This window comes from Drepanopeziza brunnea (assembly GCF_022702325.1).
Source record: "Drepanopeziza brunnea f. sp. 'multigermtubi' strain 214-2 chromosome Unknown ctg7, whole genome shotgun sequence".
Classification (NCBI taxonomy): domain Eukaryota; kingdom Fungi; phylum Ascomycota; class Leotiomycetes; order Helotiales; family Drepanopezizaceae; genus Drepanopeziza; species Drepanopeziza brunnea.
In genome coordinates this window covers 526,678-548,160 of record NW_027094070.1, presented here as the reverse complement: position 1 = coordinate 548,160, position 21,483 = coordinate 526,678, and the positions used below count along the sequence as shown (strand labels likewise).

Here is a 21,483-nt window from a genome sequence, read left to right as displayed (position 1 = left end):
CTTCTTATCTCCCCCCCCCCCACCGGGTCTAGACTCTAGAAGCCTAAAAGAAGCAAGGGGAACCAGTGAGCCCCTCGGGCCCCAGTTCCTGACACGCCGAGCCAGAAGCCAGGGCCCCTACTGTACCCCCCCCCCCACCGTCCGGCACGTGCTCGTGTCTCGTGATGGCCTCTTACCGAATCATCACAATAATAGGTATCAAGATCAACAAGAACGCATCCGCGCCTTCATCGCGCTAAGACAAATGCCTCTCCACCCTGTCCTGTTCGTAGGCTCTCGAGATCCCTCTGATTGCGGGATGAGTAATGATGGGATCGTTACGATACGGAGATTGCAGTTGTGCAGCCAAATCCGCCTAATCAAATCACCTCGTATCATACATATCGCCAGCTCACATCGCTAGACTCGGTACTAACCAGCCATCCCGTTCCACTTCGCAGTCACCGTAAAATGGCTATGTATACAGTATGAAACATACTTAAGATGATTTGAAATCTTGAAAAGAAGAACCCCTCCTTGGCTAAATAGCTACCGGTACCTATGCGTCCGTACAGAGCGGCTCACACGGTTGGCGGCTATCCGAAATACGGGGAAGTGGGGCAACTCTCGTATGATACTCTATCGTAACCTAGGTAGGACCAGGTACGGTAAGTATACGACTTACGTTCCTCTCTCCATTCTACTCTTTTCTATTCTTCTCCATTATATTCTATCTTCTTCAGTTTTCCACACAGGCCCCCAACTCGAGTCTGCGCCTCGACAGATATACTACGAAAGACTGCCTGATCGACACATATATATGTGATTTTGTGTGTGTGGTGGTGTTGACGAAAAGAAAGAAAAGGAAAAGAGAGAATGGAGAAAAAGGACGATTGAATTTTTTTTATTCGTTTGAGTAATCAAGTCATTGTTTCCTGATTGCTCCGACTTCGAGAAAAAATACAGAAGGAAAGGAATCATTTTGTTAAGACACAGTGTAAGTACCTTATGGAAGTAATGCCAGAAGGAGCAGCCGGAGCACTTGTTCGCATCTAAGAAGGCAGACTCTGGATCCACCATGCCCATATATTTTTCGTACCAGCCGCGAGCGTTTGACCAGCTACCGCCACAATCAAATCGCTCGCCGCTACAATTGAACATGAACCATAACGCGTGTCTGGCACATTGCCGCGCTAAGCAGCACTTGGTCAGCCATATAACATCTGTGTAGTAGGTCTAAATGTAAAACTTCGCAGCAATGATACTCAGATATGTTCAATAGGACTCGCCGTATAGAGGATGTAGTCAAACAAAGGAGAGCGAAATATTTAGGTATCTTCAAAATGCTGGTTCTAAAGTCGTCGAGAACAAAAAGATGGAGGATGACTAAGCGAGGCATCATCATTATGAGCTCAAGCTTGACTTCATGGCGACCGTTTAATAACAAGGAATCTCATAGCCCTCGCGAATGCTTCCAGGTTCTCAAAATGCCGCAGCTGTCAGATCTCGCGATAAGATTCCATCGCACGATATCTTGATCGAGCCCTTGTTTCTCTACGCTCTGCTCTTCCTACACGCAATAATCGCAATGTTTACGCCCCAGAAGCCACGGCAACGGCCGGGCGCAGCGCACACGCCGAGCAAGACAGTGCCTCTGAAGGGCTTTTTCGATGATGGCGTTTGGCATTGTATGTATAGGATAATCATCGGAAAATATTCGCAATTATTCGAGAAAAGCTCAACGATTACAGGTAATTGCGATCCACGAATCCCAGCCTCCAACTTCCAAGTCAAGAAACAAGGACCGAATAATGGACGGTGGTTCTACACTTGCCAGAAGCAAAGAGATGACGGCGGATGCGGTTTCTTTCTGTGGAAGGATGATGCGGTAGGAAGGGAGAAGCGCGCTGTAATGGGTAATTCGAGGAGTGAAGTCGAAAGGCCAGTAACGCCTACTCCGAGGTCAGCAAATGGGCGGATTCCGGCGAGATATTCACCGGAAGCTGGCTCGGGGGCCGATCAGGAGGACTACTCGGACTGGTCGCTTTCACCGGAGGATGAGCGGGACCTGGCTAGAAGACTTGGGCGTGACAATCCCATATCTTATCCCCCAGAAACACCGCGGAAGATGATCAAGACGAATGATATGACAACACCTGGCAGCAAGAGGAAGCTGGACGAGCATGTATTGCCCACACCGTCGACCGGTGGAAAGATATTGGGGAGATCAGGTCCTGGCCATCACGACGAAGACATTTTCACGACTCCAACTTCGAGACTCAAGGAGGGCAAGTGGGAAGGCAACGAGCGCTTCGGTCTCCGCAGTCCTTCCGGTACACCGACGCCAACTCGGTTCCGCGAAGGTACTGCATTTACCGAGACGCAAGGCGATTCTCAAGGTGTTCGACCGCCTCCGAGCTACGACATTAGTGACGAAATGTTGGAATTACTCAAGGACTCTTACATTGACGGTGACACGATGGCTCGCTTGAAAGCGTTGCTGTCTAAACATGCCATGAGGGTCTCAGGCATTGCTAAAGGAAGGGACATAACGAGAGTCGCGCTGAAAGCTAAAGACAGCAAGATTGCGGAGCTTCAGCAGAAGATCTCGTCGTTGGAGGCGCAGAGGGAGATGGACAGAACTGTCATTCGGCACCTCAAGAGCGATATGTCCGAGGGTGTTGAGAGGAGTCGTGGGGAATCCAGAGGAACAGGCTCATGATGAGAGGCCGCTCATTAATCCAACCAAGCTCCTTGATGCCAGTTTGCTGTCATCGGGACCCTCAACGACCTTCGTATCAAAGACTCGGGAAGTAGTCCAGCTCATAAGCAGCAAGGCAAAGGATTTAGGACCTATGTTTCTCCTCGGAATGAATCTAAATTCATCAAGCCGAGTTACCACCCTTCCAGTGCGGATGTTCGCTTACACATTCGCCGAAGATCTGTTCCCAAAAGGCTTCATTAGATATCGCAGGCCTACCAAGGCCTTTGATGTAAACCTGGAGAGCGAACGCAGGGCTATCATTTGAACCTCCATCTTCAGAGCTGCTGGAATTGTGCAAGTACAGAGTAGAAAGCACGACCCGAATATACTTTCTGTACACATATGCAACCCGCAATATGTACAGTTGGAACCCCTTTCTCTTTAAATTTTTCCGATTCTACCTATCGCTGCTCTTTACTAAAGGCACTGCGAATAGTACTCAGTACTGAAGGCGCAACTCGTGCCCGCCACACACCTCGTACTCCCGGTATACGAAGCACCACCACACTGCCCATACTTCTGCACCACCGACCCCCCGGGTGGACTCGAGTTCGGCGTTGGACTCGCTCTACTACCACTCTTCACCACAGTACTCTGCTTCCCCACATTCGACGCACCCGTTGGCACCTCATCAACCACATCGTTCGCTCTCACGCACCCGGTCTTCGCTGTCAGAGCCGCCGGACAAGTGACCTGCTTGAAAGTCACGGCGGGATTGTCAGCGCCCATGAACCAGTCGAAGCGCCAGTAGCAGCCCGCCTTTAGTTTCTCGGGAAAAGCGTCACATTGTGAGCGTGAGGGGACGCCACCGTATTGGGCGCCCCACCCGGTTGAGGGAGTGCCAAATTCCGCTGTGCAGGCGTTGAAGATGCCGAACCCTCCGCCGGGGATCTATGGAGGTTGTCAGTTGTGGTCTGTACTTCTCATGGGAAGAGGTTGTGAAACGAAGCGAGACAGAAATAGGGGTTGGATTGGAGTCGGGAAAAAAAGTACTCACCGCGAGATCGAATTGGTTCGCTCCTAGATCACCCCCCGTGTTCGTCGCCTGCACAATCATTTTCTTGCCTACGACCGGCCCGCTCGTGAACGTCAGCTCATAGCACGCACAGCACCAACTGGCTTCTGTGCCGCCGGAAATACTTGTCGCTGCAAACCCGTAGGCAAGCGTTTCGGACACGGCCCAGGGCGATTGGTTCGAACACATGTATGAGAGTCCATCCGACGGACATGCCGATGTGGCTTCGTAGTTGTCGAGTGGGTTATCGTTCTTGTCGCAGGAAGTTACCGGGTTGGAGCCAGCTGCCAGAGTCGCTTTCTTGGTCCAGCCGCAGGAGGGTTTGCAGCAGTCCCAGTCTGAGGATTCGGTCCGAGTCAGTTAGATGTGAAGGTCTTGGGAGCGGCGGAGGTTGGAGTTGGAGATTTACGAATGCTGGGACTTGAGAGTAGTTGGGAAATCTGCTTACAGCGGGTTGTCCTTCCAGTCATTTCTGAGGCTTGGGAACTGACGCGTAGGAAGAATGGGAGGAGAGCGAGGAGGGCCTTGGTGGTGGTGAGGAGCATCTCGAACAGCAACTTCACATCAAACAGGTACTAACAACCTCCTCGTTATGGAATATTTACAGTCAGGTCTAGAAAGAGGGAAGGGAGAAGGGAGAAGGATGAGAAACCGGCACAGCCCATGGTTAAATACCCGTTCCCCCGTGCTCTTCTTCATCTTTTCTTCACCCACCATTACCAGCGTTGACATGCGACTTGAAAATCCCGCATCGTGGGTAAATTGCAGGAACCAAGGGCCGACGTCGATCATCCAGAGAGCGGTTTAAGAATGGTAAAACTGTATATCGGGCGCCATGTTCCCAAAACAAGACCGTTGGTTGGTTGCTGATTGGGCTCGGATGGAGAGGAACAGGTCGGTAGGTAGTCAATTAGCCTGTCCTCTATCAGGGAACGTCTCCTGCAGGGATCTGGAAGGTAGAGGTCCGTAACTTGAATCAGATCCGGGGTCGATATACCGTCAGGAGGGGGTGGTGTGGTAGTTAGATTCTGTTGCGGAATATTGGATGTCGCAAGGTTGTATTCGAGTTTTGAAACGCAACCTTCTTGATGGTAAAGTAACAGATAAACAGCCATTTGTTGTTTGTTAGGATATAACTGGAAGAGAAGCATCTTTAGATTTTCCTCTTCCCCTCATCCGTCGGGTTTTCTTTCTCACTGTTTATTTCTGACGGGAAGTTCTGCGCCGGTGGACCTGCTAATGATAGGTTACGGATCTTTTGCTGCCACGGCTTCTACTTCAGCTTGGAGGTTTCTTTTGTCTGTCTTTTTTTTAGATGGCTTTTCAGCTTGGTAAGAACTTAGAAGAGTATGCTTGACACAATCCTTATTAAACATTGCTAGTACTTATCTAGTGATAATACTAGGTCACAGGAGGAAGCAGTCCTGATGATGTGGTTTGACTTGACTTGTATTCCCCAGAACTAAGAATTAAGATAAGGTTGCAGTATAAGAACTAGTGCCAAGGCCTGCGATCCGTGCACCCTGCTCTCCTTCCACTTTTCCCAGCAACACACCTCTCTGTCGAGGCCTCAAAAAGCTCTCGGCAGCACCCAATTGTATCTTAACTAATATACTTTTTTTGATTGATTTAAGTACCACCTCCAAGCACACGGTCCACTTAATATAATATGTACGACCTCTACTGTAAGAAGGGAAAACCTTGAATTGACATACCACCCCTTGCTCATACACTCACCCTTTTCTCAACACTCACCCCTTGCTATACCACCCCTTTCTAAGCACCTCTCTAAGGTCCTAGAATTGCGCGAAGGCCAAGCTGATATCGGAGGAAAGAGTGCCAAAGGCGTAGTAGTTGAGCGTGATTATCGTCTGAGTATTAGGTGCTATAGCTAAGTTGACTGCGGTCAACTTGCTCAGTTGCAGCAACGTAAGGGAAAGTCTCTTAAATAAGAGCCGGAAGAGCGTATTAATCGGTGACGAAAGCAAAAATTGCGCAAGATTTATTCATCCTTAATAATAAAAAGCTTGGCACCCACCTTACAGAACTCCTTGTCGGTAAAGGTAAACAAGTTGTTTCTTCTTTAGTAACCGCTAATCCTGCTCAATCTGAAGCCAGAATAAATATTGACTGATGATTAAAAGAAGTAGAGTGTATTGTAACACTCTAGCACTCTTATAGTACCGCTAGTTTTAAGTGATTTGATAACACGAGTTCCAATACCGAGGGGGCGAACTAGACCACTCAAAGTGCTCATATGGAAGAGATCCTTTCTAGTTATATAGATAGAAAACTTAAAAAGGTTGTTGCACACGTAACCAGTTGCTCTACTGTAGTATCGTAGAGCTAACGGTCCTTGTGTGCGGTGTCAAGTGTTGGATCTAAACTTGAAAAGAACGCGTGTCCGAAAATCTCGCTATCAACGTCCTTTTCCTCCTTCTTTTTATTTCCCTTACTTTTCTTATTGTTTGTGCGCTAAAAGTAAAGGACTGACTTCTTGCTAGATTTCTTTTCGAAACGCCTTTCGTACCTCTTTGTTGATTATAAAGCAATCTTCAAGGGTATGAAATGGTTTTTAGGCTGCTTGCAATAGTGAGTGGGGTTAGTATTCCACAAACACCGAAAGGAATGCTTGAAGCCTTAGAAATACTTTGAAATACCTTGGATCAAGCTGCGAGGCTCCTAACCTATTGCCAGTACTTATCTAGTAGTAATACTAGGTCACAGGCGGAAGCAGTTCTGATGATGTGGTTGACTTGACTTGGATTCTCTAGAACTAGGCATTGGGATGAGGTTGTATGTAGTACGGTATAGGAACCAGTGCCAAGGCCTGAGGTCCCTGCAGCCTGCTCTCCTTCCACTTTACCTACTTAGCAATATTAAAAAAGCGAGAGTATATCTAACCACAACCTTTCGTCAAAGTGTCTTGATGCCTGACACTATGCTATCGAAATAAAAGCAACAACTATTTATTTTACATGTATTATAATAAAGAGCAGAACTCTCCAAACCTCCCGCCTCCTAATCTCCTGACATTTCTCATCTTGCTTAGAGATGGAAGCGCAAGTATCAATCACGCCCCCTGGAGATGGGCCTGGAGATGGTGGCAGTCTTTCGGCGCTAGCAGGCAAGCGAAGCACACTTGGCAAGCTTATCTCCGGCACAAAATTGTTCATGTAGATATATCACGAGATTATTTCGTCGCCGTCCGTCAACAGGTCGGCTGAGTTGGTGTAATTGGGTAACGCGGTGAAAAAGCAATTTGGCGCAGAGGAAGCGCGCGGGGCTCATAACCCTGAGGTCCCAAGATCGGAACTTGGAATTGCTATCAATACAGTGTCGCTCGATCCTTAGTACTCTTTTGGTATTTTTTCCCTCTACTAATTGTTGCAACTTTCCTTAAGCAGTTTTTGTGGGTATGCTATCATTTAGCTCCTTTAAAATCAATTTTTTTTTCAGACTACTTTGTGAAAGAAGGCGAAGAAAAGCGCGTTTTTTTTTCAGCGATGGGATCGAAATGCCGGTCAGTTGATCTCTCGAGGAGATGGTCAAGTAGGATGGATGCTTCGAAAATACTTTCTCGTTCAATTCTTGTATAATTTACTAGCACGTGACCAAGGCGCTTTCACATGACTTTTCTCTAGGCTTACATTGTCCCTTTATGCTTTGGAGATCAATGAGTGGTAGTGGAAAACGAACGAGATTATTGGGAATGACTCGCATAAGAATCCAACGGAGTATCTGCATTAGACAGAAAGGTATCATCGCGGTCGTTTGCAAGCTGCGTTTTTGGAGAATGTCTCAGAAGAGATCATTCATCTGGAAAAGAAGATAACGGGTATGGAAATTGACCCGAGTCTAAAGGGTGATATTGAAATTCAGAAATCAGACTAGAACGAAAGCGGACTTGTTGTTGTGTGCGGATGGACAGCATTTTGCAAGTGATGGCGTGTTCTCAGCGGATATAGTCGCTGATCGTTAGCCCCGGTGTACTATAGGAATTCGCCCCCGGACTTCAAGCTCCACTGGGGTAGGATGACTGCTTTTCGTTCAACTCTCGACGCATCTCTCGTAGAGTCAATATCCAGTTTTCCTGCTGATTCAACTCATTGATAGGGTCCTGCGACTCACCTCTTTGCTTTCAGACTGGGTCAGAGCAGTTATACGACTACAGGCAGTATATACAGCGACCCAAAGGACCCATGAGCACTACAGAGAGACGTGTCTCTTGGGATCAATCTGATAGTCTGGAAGCTTGTAGGGAAATAAACAAGTTTTATTGCGAAACCTTTCCTGATGAAGGAAACGAATCTAACAGGAAAAGAATTGGAATCCGGCTGTTAAGAGACTGATACAACTTACACCTGACGTTCAATTCTATCCAATCTTCACCTATTTTGCGTACCTAAAAATCTATATTCTGGAAGATCACGTAGCTCTTATCGGTCATGCAGCACATGCTCATGGCGGAATTCGTGCTACTGGAGGGTCTATCGCCATTGACAACGCTTGCACCTTGTCACTTGCTATTAATTCGGTCTTTCCAATGACAGCGACCGCCAGACCAGCAACATATGAGCTATCAAAGGCGCTGAAGCTATATGAGATGATCCGGAAGCTTACGCTGAGCGATTATCGAAAAAGGTGCGTGGGAACAACGATACACGGATTGAGAAATTCCTGAATGAAATACCGGAGTCGGACGAGGAGCCGAGGGCGAGAGCTGCGAAGGGATCGAGTACTAAGTGGTTCTATGAGCATGATTTTGTGATGGCTTTTGAGAATGCTGTGGTAAATCGCAAGTCTCTTCAAATTGGGACGCAAGGGAATTTACCTAAATTGTGATGATTATGTGCTTGAGAGCTTTCGCATGTTTATTTAGCCTTGGTTGGTTATCCAGTCCCAATGCTACCTAACACGACGATGAACGATGAAAGCTCAAGATTAGAGTAGACAAAGAGTCAAAGACTCGGAGAATACAGAATATTGACTGACCAAGTGCTCAAATATTTCTTTCCACCTCAAACTTCCGCTTTTCGTCGGCGTGAAGAAGAGAAACGAAGCAATGAGCAACGAACAAGCTGGGAGTTTCAGGGCCCAGAAAAAGACAAGCCTAAAGATGCGTGAGTTTGAAAAGAAGCAAATTGGTCGACCTGGCCCCATTCGTCGAGTTATAAAAGACCGCTCGAAAGAAACCCAAAATCAACCTCATCTCTCGCACCTGCCTTATTTCGACTTACCTCCATCAAAGCACCACGCTGACGCAAATTCAATCAGCTCCAGATTTCTTCTTGCCCATACTCCAATCTCGAAGTCTTGTAATTATGCCATCAAAAGATTTCAACCGTGTTTGCTTGCGATAGAAGTGAACTGGGAGCGAACCAGTGGAATAAGCGACGTCTCTGAGGTAGACAGATGACCAACTATGAAATGCACAAACACTTTGTGCGGAGTAGGCTTAGGTCAAGGAACTAGCTCTGGTTAAAAATCATGAACCCGTATCTACCTCCTAATCACTCTGAATAATATATAGATTCAATAAAACTTCACGTGCCAAATACAATTCGCTTACAGCAGCCCCACTCCAGCTGGGCCTTGTCTTCTCCAAACAACCACCTCCAGAAAACATGAACGACGCGACCCAAGAGATAAACTACGACACCACCAAGATGAATGACGACAGCGATATGTCGATGTTTGCTTTCCGCGACATTCACTATATCCCCTTCGGCTACTCCGGGACTCTCGCACCATACATAGAAAGTGGCCCGGGAACGATGCGCGCGGCAGCTGAGTTGATGGGTTTAGGAGCTGTATTGCAGGACGGCAAGGCTGCTGCAACTGTCATTTGTGATCTTGGCTGCGGCGATGGTGAATTCCGTACGAGCGGCGCGATATCCACAAACTCTACCCCTTTGCCCCAGGCCTAGGGAACAGCTTCCGCTGGAGCCTTCCGCGCTAGTGTCAGATATCCTTTGACCACTCCACCCCTTCTCATATTGTTTCTGTTTTCTGTAATGATACGACTTAAACATGCTGAATGTGTGGGATCAAAGTTATTGGCCTACTCGATCATGTCAATGGCGTCGCAAACAATCTTTCCATAGCCCAAGGCGTCGGAATCGACTACGATACAGAGCTTATCAGAACAGCAGGCGTCAACTCCTTAGCGAGAGGAGTTGACTCACAGTGGCTCGTCTACGACTTCAACGATGATCTCCAGGATCTTGCTCGCACTCTTATTGATGTTCATCATATCACTCACATGTTCATCTACTTGGTGCCGAAGCAGCTGGCTCTGAAGACTGTTCGACAGGTGAGTCATACAATATTATGGTGCTGGCATACATTTTTATGTAGGAACTGAGCTGACTCCCGGGCTTATACAGATTCTGATCCGCCTAAGTGAGAATGGGGTAGTGCTTTGCTGCCATAAGTTCTACCCAGATTTTCTAACGCCGACGAGGCGCGATGATGCGATGAATCTAGTCGTTTACGACAAAATGGGATGAAGACAGAATTAAGGGTTGTATTTTCATGTGAACAATGCCTACTGGTCGCTCAGTTCGGGTAGAAAGGGAGATACCATCACCAGGTGACTGCAGATCATGCCGGCCGGCCAAAGCATAAGTTGAGGAATCACGAAAGCTGAGAGAAGATTATCAGCAGATGCCATGAAGAAGCTATCAGACTCAGACTCGGCCTGAAACGAAGCCTTCAATCGAAAGTCCTCTGAAAGTTCCCCGCCTTACATCCTCTCATGTGCATCGATGAGCAATTTCCCTTTCTGTCGTGCAGTCCGGGGCCATGCTATGCCGTAGTCAGCGTTCCATCCCCCCTCAATCTTATCTCTAATACCCTAAATTCCTTCAACATACCTCTCGCTGCCTCGCGTCCCGCAGATTAACCCTTGTTGAAACAGCCATGTCGAAAGGGAATAGCTCTTTTAGCTATCTATTCCGTCTAGTAATTCATTACTAATCTATTCTGTGCAGATCTGACTATCCTCAATATTATTCCGCTGTTATTTAGATCTCTGATACACAAGGTTTCAGGTAACTAGCTTGAAGAGCACACGATAGACCTACCTAGTCGAGAGCAACATCAGAACAGATAAGGTATTATCGTCGTTAGTGATTTCTCTTTCTCGATTACGGCAACAACCACGCCAACCTGAGTCGGCGCTCTTTTGGACCGAAGCCTCAGTTTATGCTTCAACCATCAACGTCAACCCCCTCGGTATGAACGCACGGGAATCCTCAAGCATGATTATGCTTCCGCCTAGATTGGGACATATATGCTTTGTGACTGGACAGTCTTTCCCAGCTATCTATCTATCATATTGCTTGAGTAAAGGGTGGTACAGCATCTGATTCTGAGGGTGAGAAACGCCCTTGAAGCGCCCTTACGGCCAGATTTCTCGCGATGCCATGCGTCTGCTCAGCCATCGGTACCACCAGGCAGACAGAGAGGGGACTTTTACCACCACGGCACGGCACTTGGGGTATGCCAATCAAGCATGGCGTACGTGTCATTTCACCATCGCAGGAGTCTTGCAGTATTTCGCAGCATGGGGGGGTTTTTTTTTTTTCTTTTTCTTTTTTTCTGCAGGCAGCAGGCAGGCCCGTCTAGAGTGGCCTACGGATTCTCAGCCGTAGCGATTTCGATACTGGCATTTCTCGGCAAATCACTGCCGCTTTGCTTCAACGACTTCAAGCGACACAGCCAACCGTCAGGGTGAGCTCCGAAGGACCCCTCGGATAGGAGTTTCGTCTTCCATGTTTTCGGTGTCGTGTACGCTCCGTTATTGCACCCTTGGCGTGGCGCCCTTGCAGCAAACAGCAAAGCTCTGCGGAGATTTTGCCACATTTCATATCTTGCAGTCTAAGCTATCTTGAAACTTGAACACTCGCCCAAAAGAAAAAAAAAAGGGTAGGAATGCCGGTTTGGAAAAGACGGAGATTTTCAGTCTTGAAAGGTTGAACAGTTGAGCATCTTAAGAGTTGCCAGCCAGGTAAAACCAGCCACGAGGTAAACTAGGCGTCGCTTCCGCCTTGGTCGTGGGTTCCAGAGCAGAGTAAACGCAAGCAGAATAAGGTAAATATTGCGACAAAGATCACAAGGTCACAAGGTCATGGAAAACACCGTCTGTCTGTAGTAGGTGGGATGCGTAGCCATGATTGCTTGTGCCGAGATAGGGAGAGATCCGGAACGTGAATACTCTAAGGGACTCCTCTCGTCACGTTACTTTAAAAGAGAGGTCTATGTACGAATCTTGATGCATTGTAAAAACCCGAGACGCAATTACCGAGACTATGCTACAGGGCTAAAACCCAGCCCGCCACCGCCAACAACGCGCGATAAACAAGAGGGAAAAAAATCTAGTAGACACGCTTGAAAGGAGGCACAGCCGCACACTCGGCCTCGTCTAACGTATGCGCGACGACACCTCTGTAGCTAAGATCCGTCTTGCCATGTGGCGTCTTCTGGTAACTCAGCGTGTGCTTCATCCAGTTATTGTCGTCGCGGTCTGGGAAATCCTCGCGGGCGTGGGCTCCCCGGGACTCCTTTCTGGCGGCCGCTGACTCGGCGGTTTGGACGCTTTGATTGATTAGTACCTGGCCTGCAAAATCTCCGATGGGGGTAGGAGAAGAGAACACTTACGCGCAAGTCAACAAGTTTCTCAACTCCAAAGTCTCAACCAAATCCGAGTTCCAGATCATGCTTCGATCCTTGGTTCCAACGTCCTTGAACAGCTGGTCAACCTCGTTGATCTTCTTCACCCCCTCATCCAGAGACTCTTGGGTTCTGAAAACGCTGACATCTGTTTGCATGGTCTTCTGCATCTTCAGGCGGATCTCGTGGGTGCTCAGTGGGCCATCGGCGGTTCTAATTTTATCGAGCATGCTAATGGACTCGGCACCTGCATCGGCGCTGATCTCCTTGTGTGGCATGCCGGGCTCGAAGTTATCACGGACGGTGTGGGATACGGCACGACCGAAGACGATCAAATCCAGGAGGGAATTGGCTCCCAAGCGGTTGGCCCCGTGCACAGACACGCAAGCAGCTTCACCACAAGCGAACAGACCTGGTACAACCTTGTCCTTACCAGCCTCGTCAACTGTGAGGACTTCACCAGTGTACTTGGTTGGGATGCCACCCATGTTGTAGTGCACGGTGGGGAGAACTGGGATAGGTTGCTTGCGGACGTCGACACCGGAGAAGATAGATGCGGTCTCAGAGATACCTGGGAGACGCTCGTGAAGGACCTCGGCGGGCAAATGGCTGAGTTGCAGGTAGATGTGGTCCTTATCCGGGCCAACACCACGACCTTCACGGATCTCCATAGTCATCGATCGGGAAACGACATCACGAGATGCAAGATCCTTGGCAGTCGGTGCGTATCTCTCCATAAATCGCTCTCCCTCCGAGTTGAGGAGGTATCCACCTTCTCCACGAGCACCCTCGGTGATCAAGCAGCCAGCTCCGTAGATACCAGTCGGGTGGAATTGGACGAATTCGAGATCCTGGTTAGGCAGACCAGCACGGGCAACCATAGCCATACCGTCACCTGTGCAAGTGTGGGCGGATGTACAACTGAAGTAGGCACGTCCGTAACCACCAGTAGCAAGAACAGTGTTGTGTGCTCTGAATCTGTGCAGAGTACCATCCTCTTGGTTGTATGCGATAACACCCTTGCATTCGCCATCCTCCATAATCAAATCCATGGCAAAGTACTCAATGAAATAGTTGGTGTTATGGCGAAGAGATTGACCATAGAGTGTGTGTAGGAGGGCGTGTCCAGTTCTGTCAGCGGCGGCACAGCATCTGTATGCCTGTCCTCCCTTTCCAAACTTTTGCGATTGGCCTCCGAAAGCACGTTGATAACTGTGGCAGTTAGTAAATGAGTGCAAGCCCTTCGATTCAACCTACATCTTTCCGTCATCCGTTCTCGAGAAGGGACAGCCGTAGTTCTCTAACTCAATAACAGATTGTGGTGCCTCTCTCGTCATATAATGAATAGCATCCTGATCTCCGAGCCAATCCGAGCCCTTGACCGTATCGTACATGTGCCATCTCCAGTCGTCCTCGTGCATATTACCCAGCGCAGCGTTGATTCCTCCTTGGGCGGCTACGGTATGACTTCGAGTTGGGAAGAGCTTCGATATACATGCGGTGTTGAAGCCTGCCTCGGCGAGACCGAAAGCTGCGCGCAGCCCAGCTCCGCCGGCACCGACAACAATCGCATCGTACTCATGGTCCTGTTGAATCCCATCAGATACATCCCAATCGCCTCTGTCGCGGGTGTACATACCACCACGGGGTATTTATTGCTGACGAACGGGGAGGCTTCTTTCGCTCGGAGCGGCGCGTGTGTGATGATGCGAGCTAGATGGAGTTAGTGCTCGAACGGGGCAATGTTAATTCTCAACTATTCGCATAGCATACCAGCGGATCGCGTTGCAGAGAAGGCTCTTGTTTGATTTCTTAACGCCTTCGACAGCTGGGAACGCGGGGGGATTAGCTACTATGGTTCCGGGATATGCAGGATAGATAGGATGAGAGCATACCGAAGGGGCAGATGTGAATTTTCGCATTGCGAACGAGGACATATTGGAAGTGGTGCTGAGGCAGAGAAGGGAAGAAAAGGCAAAAGAGGAAGTGGAAGTGGAAGTGGAAGTGGGAATGGAGGAGGGAAGTCTTTGCAGGGGGATGAAGATGGATGTGGAGAGGAGGAGGCAAATTCAATGTATCGATTCCAGTGGATTCGGAAACCGGGGCACGCCCACCACCGACGTCGACATCGACAAGCACTGTGGCTAATCAGCCAATCACGTCCACGGAGATTCACGCTGACAAGACTTGGCCTCCTCGCCTTCTTTGCCTCGGCTCTGGACTCGTCACGTGGCGGGGAAGAAGATTGATCCGGCCGGCTTGTTGTGTGCGCCTCTTGCTCTTCTTCTTCTTTTGTTTCAATAACACCAGACTGCTCATCTTTTTATAATATATACCTCTCTCTCTTCTTCGTTCAATGAATGTTCATTCTTCATCTCTCTCTCTCTCTCTCTCTCTCTCTCTCTCTCTCTCTCTCTCTCTCTCTCTTTCCTCTGGCTCTCGTCATTATTGCACTCCCCTATTGCACCATGGAATTTCACCGTACCTGTCCTACCACGGACAATGTTTCAGTCCTCCCTCCACATAAGCTTCCTGATCCTCATTTCCGAGTGGAGTGTTGGCCAAGATCACGGAGCCCCAGACAGACGCCCTCCCATCTGCATCTTCTGCAGTAGCGATTTGCTTGGTGTGTTGCTTATTCCCGCTTCTGTTTGCTGGCCACGGCGAAAGTCAGGTCCGGGATCAATCCTGACCCCCAATTGCTCTACAGCTCTGGCAACATCTCATTTCGTGCTTGCGAGATCCAGGCGGAGGCATGCTGACCAGAGCAACACGACCCATCGGCCACTTGGATGATATACAGATATACATTCTATATCTACATCTAGAGTCTCAGTATATCTGTCGCATGCGGCTACATTACCACGAGCGAGCATGCAGATGGCTACACGCTACACAGGCGGATCACCGCATCTTCTTAAGATTCTTCCGATGCGCATTCATTTACACCACTTGCTCTCTTGGTCTTCTGAGTGGCCCAAGTGCTCCTCTCGGCTGCGATGAGATGAACATAGTACCACTCTATCTCGTACCTGGTGGCTGCGACCACCCGATGTAAGCAGGATACGACCGCCAAAACGAAAATACGGAGTGCTCCTACCGAGCCTGAAGGGTTTTGGTTTAAAAGACGCCCCAAATCTTCAACAGTCAAGCTCGGCGGCTACCGGCAGGACAAGCCGTCACTGGTGCATGGTTGCTTATTTGGATATCTCCACACCAAACGGGTAATTTCCCTTGTCACTTTGGTCCCTCAATCCCAACTTCTGACCCCGGCCAAGTTCCGTCCCCACACTATTTCCTCGATATCTTTGGGTGCATGGTTGCTTGCATTCGTTTGAAATTTCTCCGGTGAGAAGCCAATGATGTCGAATTCTTGTATAGGTTGCATTCTGGCCCAGCTGCCCCTTGGTAGACTGAAGTAGGATCTTATAAAGGGAAGAGGTCCCATCTCCGTGTCAATCTATCCTGTCATCCAGGCCTCCCTTCTGTATCCTAGATTTCTGTTCTTGTTTCCATATATCGTTGTAGATCACTTCTCAAATGAAGACTTCAAGCTTTCTCGGCAGTGTCTTGGCTGCGGCCTCATATGGCGAGTTTATCCTTTCAGTCTCAAGCCTTCACAACGAATCTGACCTCTATAGTCTTTACTTCCGTGCTGGCCCAGGACCTAACGACTCACGGCACTTACACCGAGCCTAATACTGGTTTTATATTTTACACCAGTGTTCAGACTAATGGCAAGATTGGAAGCGGCGACGGATGGGGATCACTGATTTCCGATGGAGGCTTTACCTTCGGCATGGCACTTCCTGCAGATGCTGCCACGGTTGATGCCAGCGAATACATCGGTCTTATCGTGAGTCCCAACTAGATACCCAAGAAACAAATATTGATCATCCAGATTGGCTCCACGCCGAATGGCCCGGTATCAGGATGGTCTTCTGTTCTTCACGGTAGCACTGGTGCAGGAGGTGGATCTATGCCCAACCATCTTATGGTCGTAGCCTGGCCTACAGGCAACGGCAACCAGATCGCCACGTCTTTCCGATACTCACCGTAAGTAATACTCAACTAGACGGCTGATCTATCTAACTTCTTTCATAGCTCGTACCTATTGCCTGTAGCCTATAAAGGATCTGCCAAACTAACCCAGATCTTTTCATCTGTCAATGCCACCAACTGGACGCTGGTCTACCGCTGCCAAAATTGCTTCTATTACGATGACCCGACTCAAACACCATCTAATACATCAACAAGCAAAGGCGCTTTCTCGCAAGGGTGGGCTCAGGGCCTGACGGCGCCTGTCGACCCCATCAACCCATCCTCCGACTTCTCGCAACACGACAATGGAATGGGAATGTACATAATCGATCCTAAACTTGCAGTTCAAGCGTCGTATTCGAAGTGGGCTACACAGACGCCTACAGGAACAGTCTCCACCGCGACAGCCACCGCTACAGCTACTACAACAAGCTTCGCATCAATCCCCGTACCTACGGGCGTCACTTATGATTATGTTGTGGTTGGCGGTGGTGCAGCTGGTATCCCAATGGCTGACAAGCTTTCCGCTGCCGGAAAGTCAGTACTTCTCATTGAAAAGGGAGTTGCGTCATCTGGGCGATGGGGTGGAAGTAAGTATATACTTCAATTTTTGACATTGCTAAAATTTTATCAGCATACCGTCCTGAAGGACCAACTAAAAATGGCGGCTGGCTTGACGGCACAAACCTGACTTGGTTCGATGTCCCGGGACAGTGCAACAGGATCTGGAACGGTGGATCTCCTGGTGTGGCATGCACAGATACGGACCAAATGGCAGGATGTATTTTAGGCGGTGGTACAGCAGTCAACGCCGGTCTCTGGTGGAAGCCTCACCCGCAGGATTGGGACGTCAATTTCCCAGCAGGCTGGAAATCAGCAGACATAGCAGCAGCAACGCAGCGGGTCTTCTCTCGTCTCCCTGGTACCGATCTTCCCAGTATGGACGGTAAGCGGTACATTCAATCTGGCTTTGACGTTCTCCGAAGCGGTCTCGCCGCAGCGGGCTGGGGATCCGTCATCGCCAACGACGTCCCAGGGCAAAAGAATAGAACTTACGCCCATACACCGTATATGTTTGCCAATGGCGAGCGCAATGGACCCATGGGAACCTACCTCGTCAGCGCCGTCACACGCTCCAATTTCAAGATGTGGCTGAATACTAGCGTCGAGCGTATCACCCGTGATGGCGGCCATGCCACATCTCTCAATGTGTTAGCCACCAATAATGGCGGGCACGTCGGTACCGTCAACCTCACCCCCGTAACTGGTCGAGTCATCTTAGCGGCTGGTACATTCGGGACTTCCAAACTGCTATTCCGCAGTGGTATTGGTCCCACAGACCAGCTGCAAGTCGTGGCAAGCAGTATTGATGGCCCGACGATGATCAACTCGACCTCATGGCTCAACTTGCCTGTTGGCTACAACCTTGATGATCATTTCAACACGGATACGGTCATCTCGCATCCAAATGTGAGTTATTATGATTGGCCTGCTTCGTGGAATACACCTCTCGAAGCCGACAAAGTCTCCTACCTCACTAAGCGCTCTGGGCCCCTCGCGCAATCAGCACCTAACATCGGACCTGTGATGTGGGAAGAAATTGTCGGTCCGGATGGCGTCAACCGCCAATTTCAATGGACATCACGTGTGGAAGGGTCCAACGGTGTTCCAAACGGAAATTCCATGACACTTTCTCTATACCTTGGAAGAGGAAAAATCGCTCGGGGCCGAACGACAATTGGAAAGAATCTAAACATGGTGGTCTCAGGGATTCCATATGATAACGCCAACGATATAGCAACTGTAGCTAAGGCGATCGATAACATGGTCAAGAACTTAAGTACGGTCAAGGGTTTGACGTGGATCTACCCACCAGCCAGCCAGTCCGGAGCAGAATACCTCAAAACCGTATGTCCCCTACCCAACCCCCCCCTCCCCTACTCCCTCTTATCTACTTCTCCAGCTCACAGCCCCCCAAGATCCCCCTCACACTGGGCAACATCGGCGCCCGCCGCGCCAACCACTGGATGGGTACAGCAAAACTTGGCCTCGACTCGGGCCTCCTGGGAGGCACCTCCGTCGTCGACACCAACACCAAAATCTACGGCACGGACAATATCTTCGTCGTTGACGCCTCCATATTCCCCGGCATGGTGACCACCAACCCTTCTGCTCTCATCGTGACAGCAGCCGAGCACGCGAGCGAGAAGATCCTCGCGCTGGCGCCGCCGTCTGTGCAAGCGAAGTATGCCCAGTGCGGGGGCGCGAACTGGACGGGTAGTAGTACGTGTGCCACGGGTTCGAAGTGTACGTGGGCGAACGCATTTTATTCGCAGGTACGTCCCCTCTTCCGATTTTCTCCCTTTGTTTTGAGAATATGAGAAGCTGACTTTGCATAGTGTCAATGAACGTAAAGTGGTTCTTATTCTCGAGAATCACCGGGCCGTTCTCTGGATATGCGATTTGGACTTATTTTTTGGACATACATTGTGGAGGGGAAGAGCTCCGCCATATACCTGACTGTAAATCAAGAGATATATATATAGTCATAATAGAGTCATAAGTGAAAAGGTATAAGAGAAGAAGTCTATCCTCATGGTATTGTATTGTAGATGTGTAATGATGATGATGGTTCAGGGAGGAACCAACTACTCGTCTATATAGGCATGTGCACGTGACCTAGCTACGTGCCTAGTGGAGCAGAGGCACGTGATAATGGGGCCTGATACAAGGCTTGATACAAGGGCAAAAGTAGACCAGGAACGCCAGCTCCACCACATACGTCCCCCCTTCGAATCAGCTCGCCCTCGAGCTAAAACAATCAAAAGTGGTAGAGCAAACAGCTCTTCAACTAGGTACACAATCCAAGCAGAGCAAATACCAAACAATACGAATACGCTACGGCGCCAGCAAAGTACCAAATACGTAGTAGTAAATTGGTATTGGTTATCAAGTGACCTTGCTTGCCGCCAGCGCCGTCCCCTTGATTCTTACTCCTCAACTAGCCTCCTCCAGCTTGATCAGCACCAAAGCGTTTACAATTGCACTTTCGCAATTGCAAAAACCATCGAATACGCTTTCTTCCTTTTGCAACTCCGATGCGTTAATCCGATCCGAAAGAGTTTCGGTGATTTGCAAGAGGTATTCGAGGGAATTGAAAGATGTTCCAGCTATAGAATTGGCAGTAGCATTGATGATAGCTTCAAAGGTGTATCGAATGCTTTTCGAGGGTCCAAAGGTCGTAAGGTCCAATTCGAAGTGGCGTTGCATTAATAGTAGCGTAATACTAAAGGCGATAAAAGAGTGAAGTGTGAAGTCCGAAGTAGCGAAAATAGCGTATTCCAATGGATAAACGAATACAAATACAACGTCTTTAAAGAGCGTTGCAGCGTAGCAAAAATCAAGGAAAAATCAAAGAAAAAATCAAAGAATTCGTCCCCTTTTTCAAAATTCCTAAGCCATGCCCTCATGGTCTATTCCTCGTACACTCCTTTGCTTCATCGGAAAAAAAAATCTCCTTCAAACAAACAAAAATAGCCGAAAAGAAAACCCGAAAAAATCAAATCAAAGGAGTGCAATTAAGCCTAGGGCTCGAATTGCCGAAATATCGTGGTATCGGATGATCCGGGGCACTCAGCAGCGAAAAGGTCGTATCCGGGGCATTTATTTGGCTAAAAATTAGCTGCAAAAGGTAATTCGAAGTCGAAAAGAATAATGAATCGAAGCATAGGAATTTCCGGGTCTCGGTCGGGAGGAATAGGCGGGCCCAAGGCTCCGAATTAGCTGAGGATTGGCGGTAAGATTGACTGAAGAAGTGGCCCAAGGCTCGGAATACAATAAGCAAGGATCCAGGCTTCCTAATTGATTAACGTAGCAAAACAGGCCGAAACTATGAACTGACTAGCGTAGCGGTGGTCGAGATATCGTTGCGAGTTGTAGCCGAAAGAAGGAAGCAATTGGCGAAAGGGGTGGAATGAAGCCGAAATTAAAAGGCAATCTTCTCGTATTGCAAACTCCGCTTAAACAGAGTATAACCGAATGCAATTCGAGACCTGAAATAAACCATTGCAAAATAGGCGAACCTGTTTCTCAGGCTTAGCGAAGTGATTCCGATACCTAGCTTTCGCCCACTTCTATGTAGAAATGGAAGCAATAGCTAGCATCGGCGGTGGTAGCTCGTAGAGCTCGTAGAGTGGGCCAAACGAATGGTACTCTAATAGTATCGCCGTGCAAAGTGGTCTAAGTGAATAGTACTCTGTGGATACCAAATTGAGCTCTAGCCAGCTCGATCCCTGACTAGAGTAACGACTTTTCTGAGTGGTTTCCATCGAGTATACTAAGTACACCTTATGAATAAAAATCGAAGAAAGGTCGCCTCGAAGCAATAGCTTCGAAATGCATATGCAAAAGCACATGACTTTTCGGCCCAGCGTGTGTCGAATACACTATTATAAGAGTAAGAGCGTATCGCAAAAGCACATGACCATCAGCTCAGAGTGTGACGTGTATTTCGAATATAAAGCTTCTCGCAAAGGAAGCAAACTGAGGGCGTATGGAGACAACCCTCGATTCGATTCCCTGAGTAGGTCACCAAATATATGTGGCGTCCTCTTTTCCCCTTCCTTTTCACTTACGATTCTATTATGATTATATCTATATATATCTCCTGATTCGACGTCTGGTACCGGTATGTCGGAGTTCTTCCCCTCCACATATATTTGGTGACCTTAGGCTGGCCGTAAGTGGACTGGGTTTTACCCTTCGCCGAATTGGTGGATATGGGGCAACGCGTGGAGGTGCGGAGCGAGCTCGGGTCTCCACCGGAGCCACATCGGCCTTAGTATTGAATACGTGAGCATGTGAATCTGTCGAAGTACCGGTAATGCAACGCTGTCGAATCATATCAGAGGTGTTATAGTCGTCCATAAGGAAAGCCTCAGCGCTGCCTCCGTTAGCGGCTCGCATTGGGGCCTTAGCACGCTCGCGGGCCGCTTCCTCAATGGATTCC

General features: G+C 48.7%; 5 protein-coding genes across 5 annotated transcripts; 3 read left to right on the top strand and 2 right to left on the bottom strand.

Annotated features, from left to right (window-relative positions):
* Nucleotides 1-1,447: 1,447 nt before the first annotated feature.
* L3040_004701 (uncharacterized protein) lies at nt 1,448-2,701 on the top strand (the record flags this gene model as incomplete). The annotated part of the gene is made up of 2 exons (XM_007289285.2): nt 1,448-1,667; nt 1,731-2,701. The coding sequence occupies 2 exons, from the start codon at nt 1,448-1,450 to the stop codon at nt 2,699-2,701; spliced, it is 1,191 nt and encodes a 396-aa protein (XP_007289347.2).
* Nucleotides 2,702-3,160: 459 nt separating this feature from the next.
* L3040_004700 (uncharacterized protein) lies at nt 3,161-4,303 on the bottom strand (the record flags this gene model as incomplete). The annotated part of the gene is made up of 3 exons (XM_007289286.2): nt 3,161-3,634; nt 3,741-4,096; nt 4,207-4,303. The coding sequence occupies 3 exons, from the start codon at nt 4,301-4,303 to the stop codon at nt 3,161-3,163; spliced, it is 927 nt and encodes a 308-aa protein (XP_007289348.2).
* A 5,082-nt stretch (nt 4,304-9,385) lies between these two features.
* On the top strand, nt 9,386-10,270 carry L3040_004699 (uncharacterized protein; the record flags this gene model as incomplete). The annotated part of the gene is made up of 3 exons (XM_066156302.1): nt 9,386-9,638; nt 9,815-10,074; nt 10,148-10,270. The coding sequence occupies 3 exons, from the start codon at nt 9,386-9,388 to the stop codon at nt 10,268-10,270; spliced, it is 636 nt and encodes a 211-aa protein (XP_066011718.1).
* A 1,869-nt stretch (nt 10,271-12,139) lies between these two features.
* L3040_004698 (uncharacterized protein) lies at nt 12,140-14,371 on the bottom strand (the record flags this gene model as incomplete). Its single annotated transcript, XM_066156301.1, has 6 exons — nt 12,140-12,359; nt 12,423-13,646; nt 13,692-14,020; nt 14,074-14,147; nt 14,208-14,262; nt 14,330-14,371. The coding sequence occupies 6 exons, from the start codon at nt 14,369-14,371 to the stop codon at nt 12,140-12,142; spliced, it is 1,944 nt and encodes a 647-aa protein (XP_066011717.1).
* A 1,649-nt stretch (nt 14,372-16,020) lies between these two features.
* Nucleotides 16,021-18,883, top strand: L3040_004697 (uncharacterized protein; the record flags this gene model as incomplete). Its single annotated transcript, XM_066156300.1, has 6 exons — nt 16,021-16,290; nt 16,336-16,490; nt 16,539-17,065; nt 17,110-18,383; nt 18,455-18,811; nt 18,875-18,883. 6 exons carry the CDS (start codon nt 16,021-16,023, stop codon nt 18,881-18,883), a joined length of 2,592 nt encoding a protein of 863 aa, XP_066011716.1.
* Nucleotides 18,884-21,483: the final 2,600 nt, after the last annotated feature.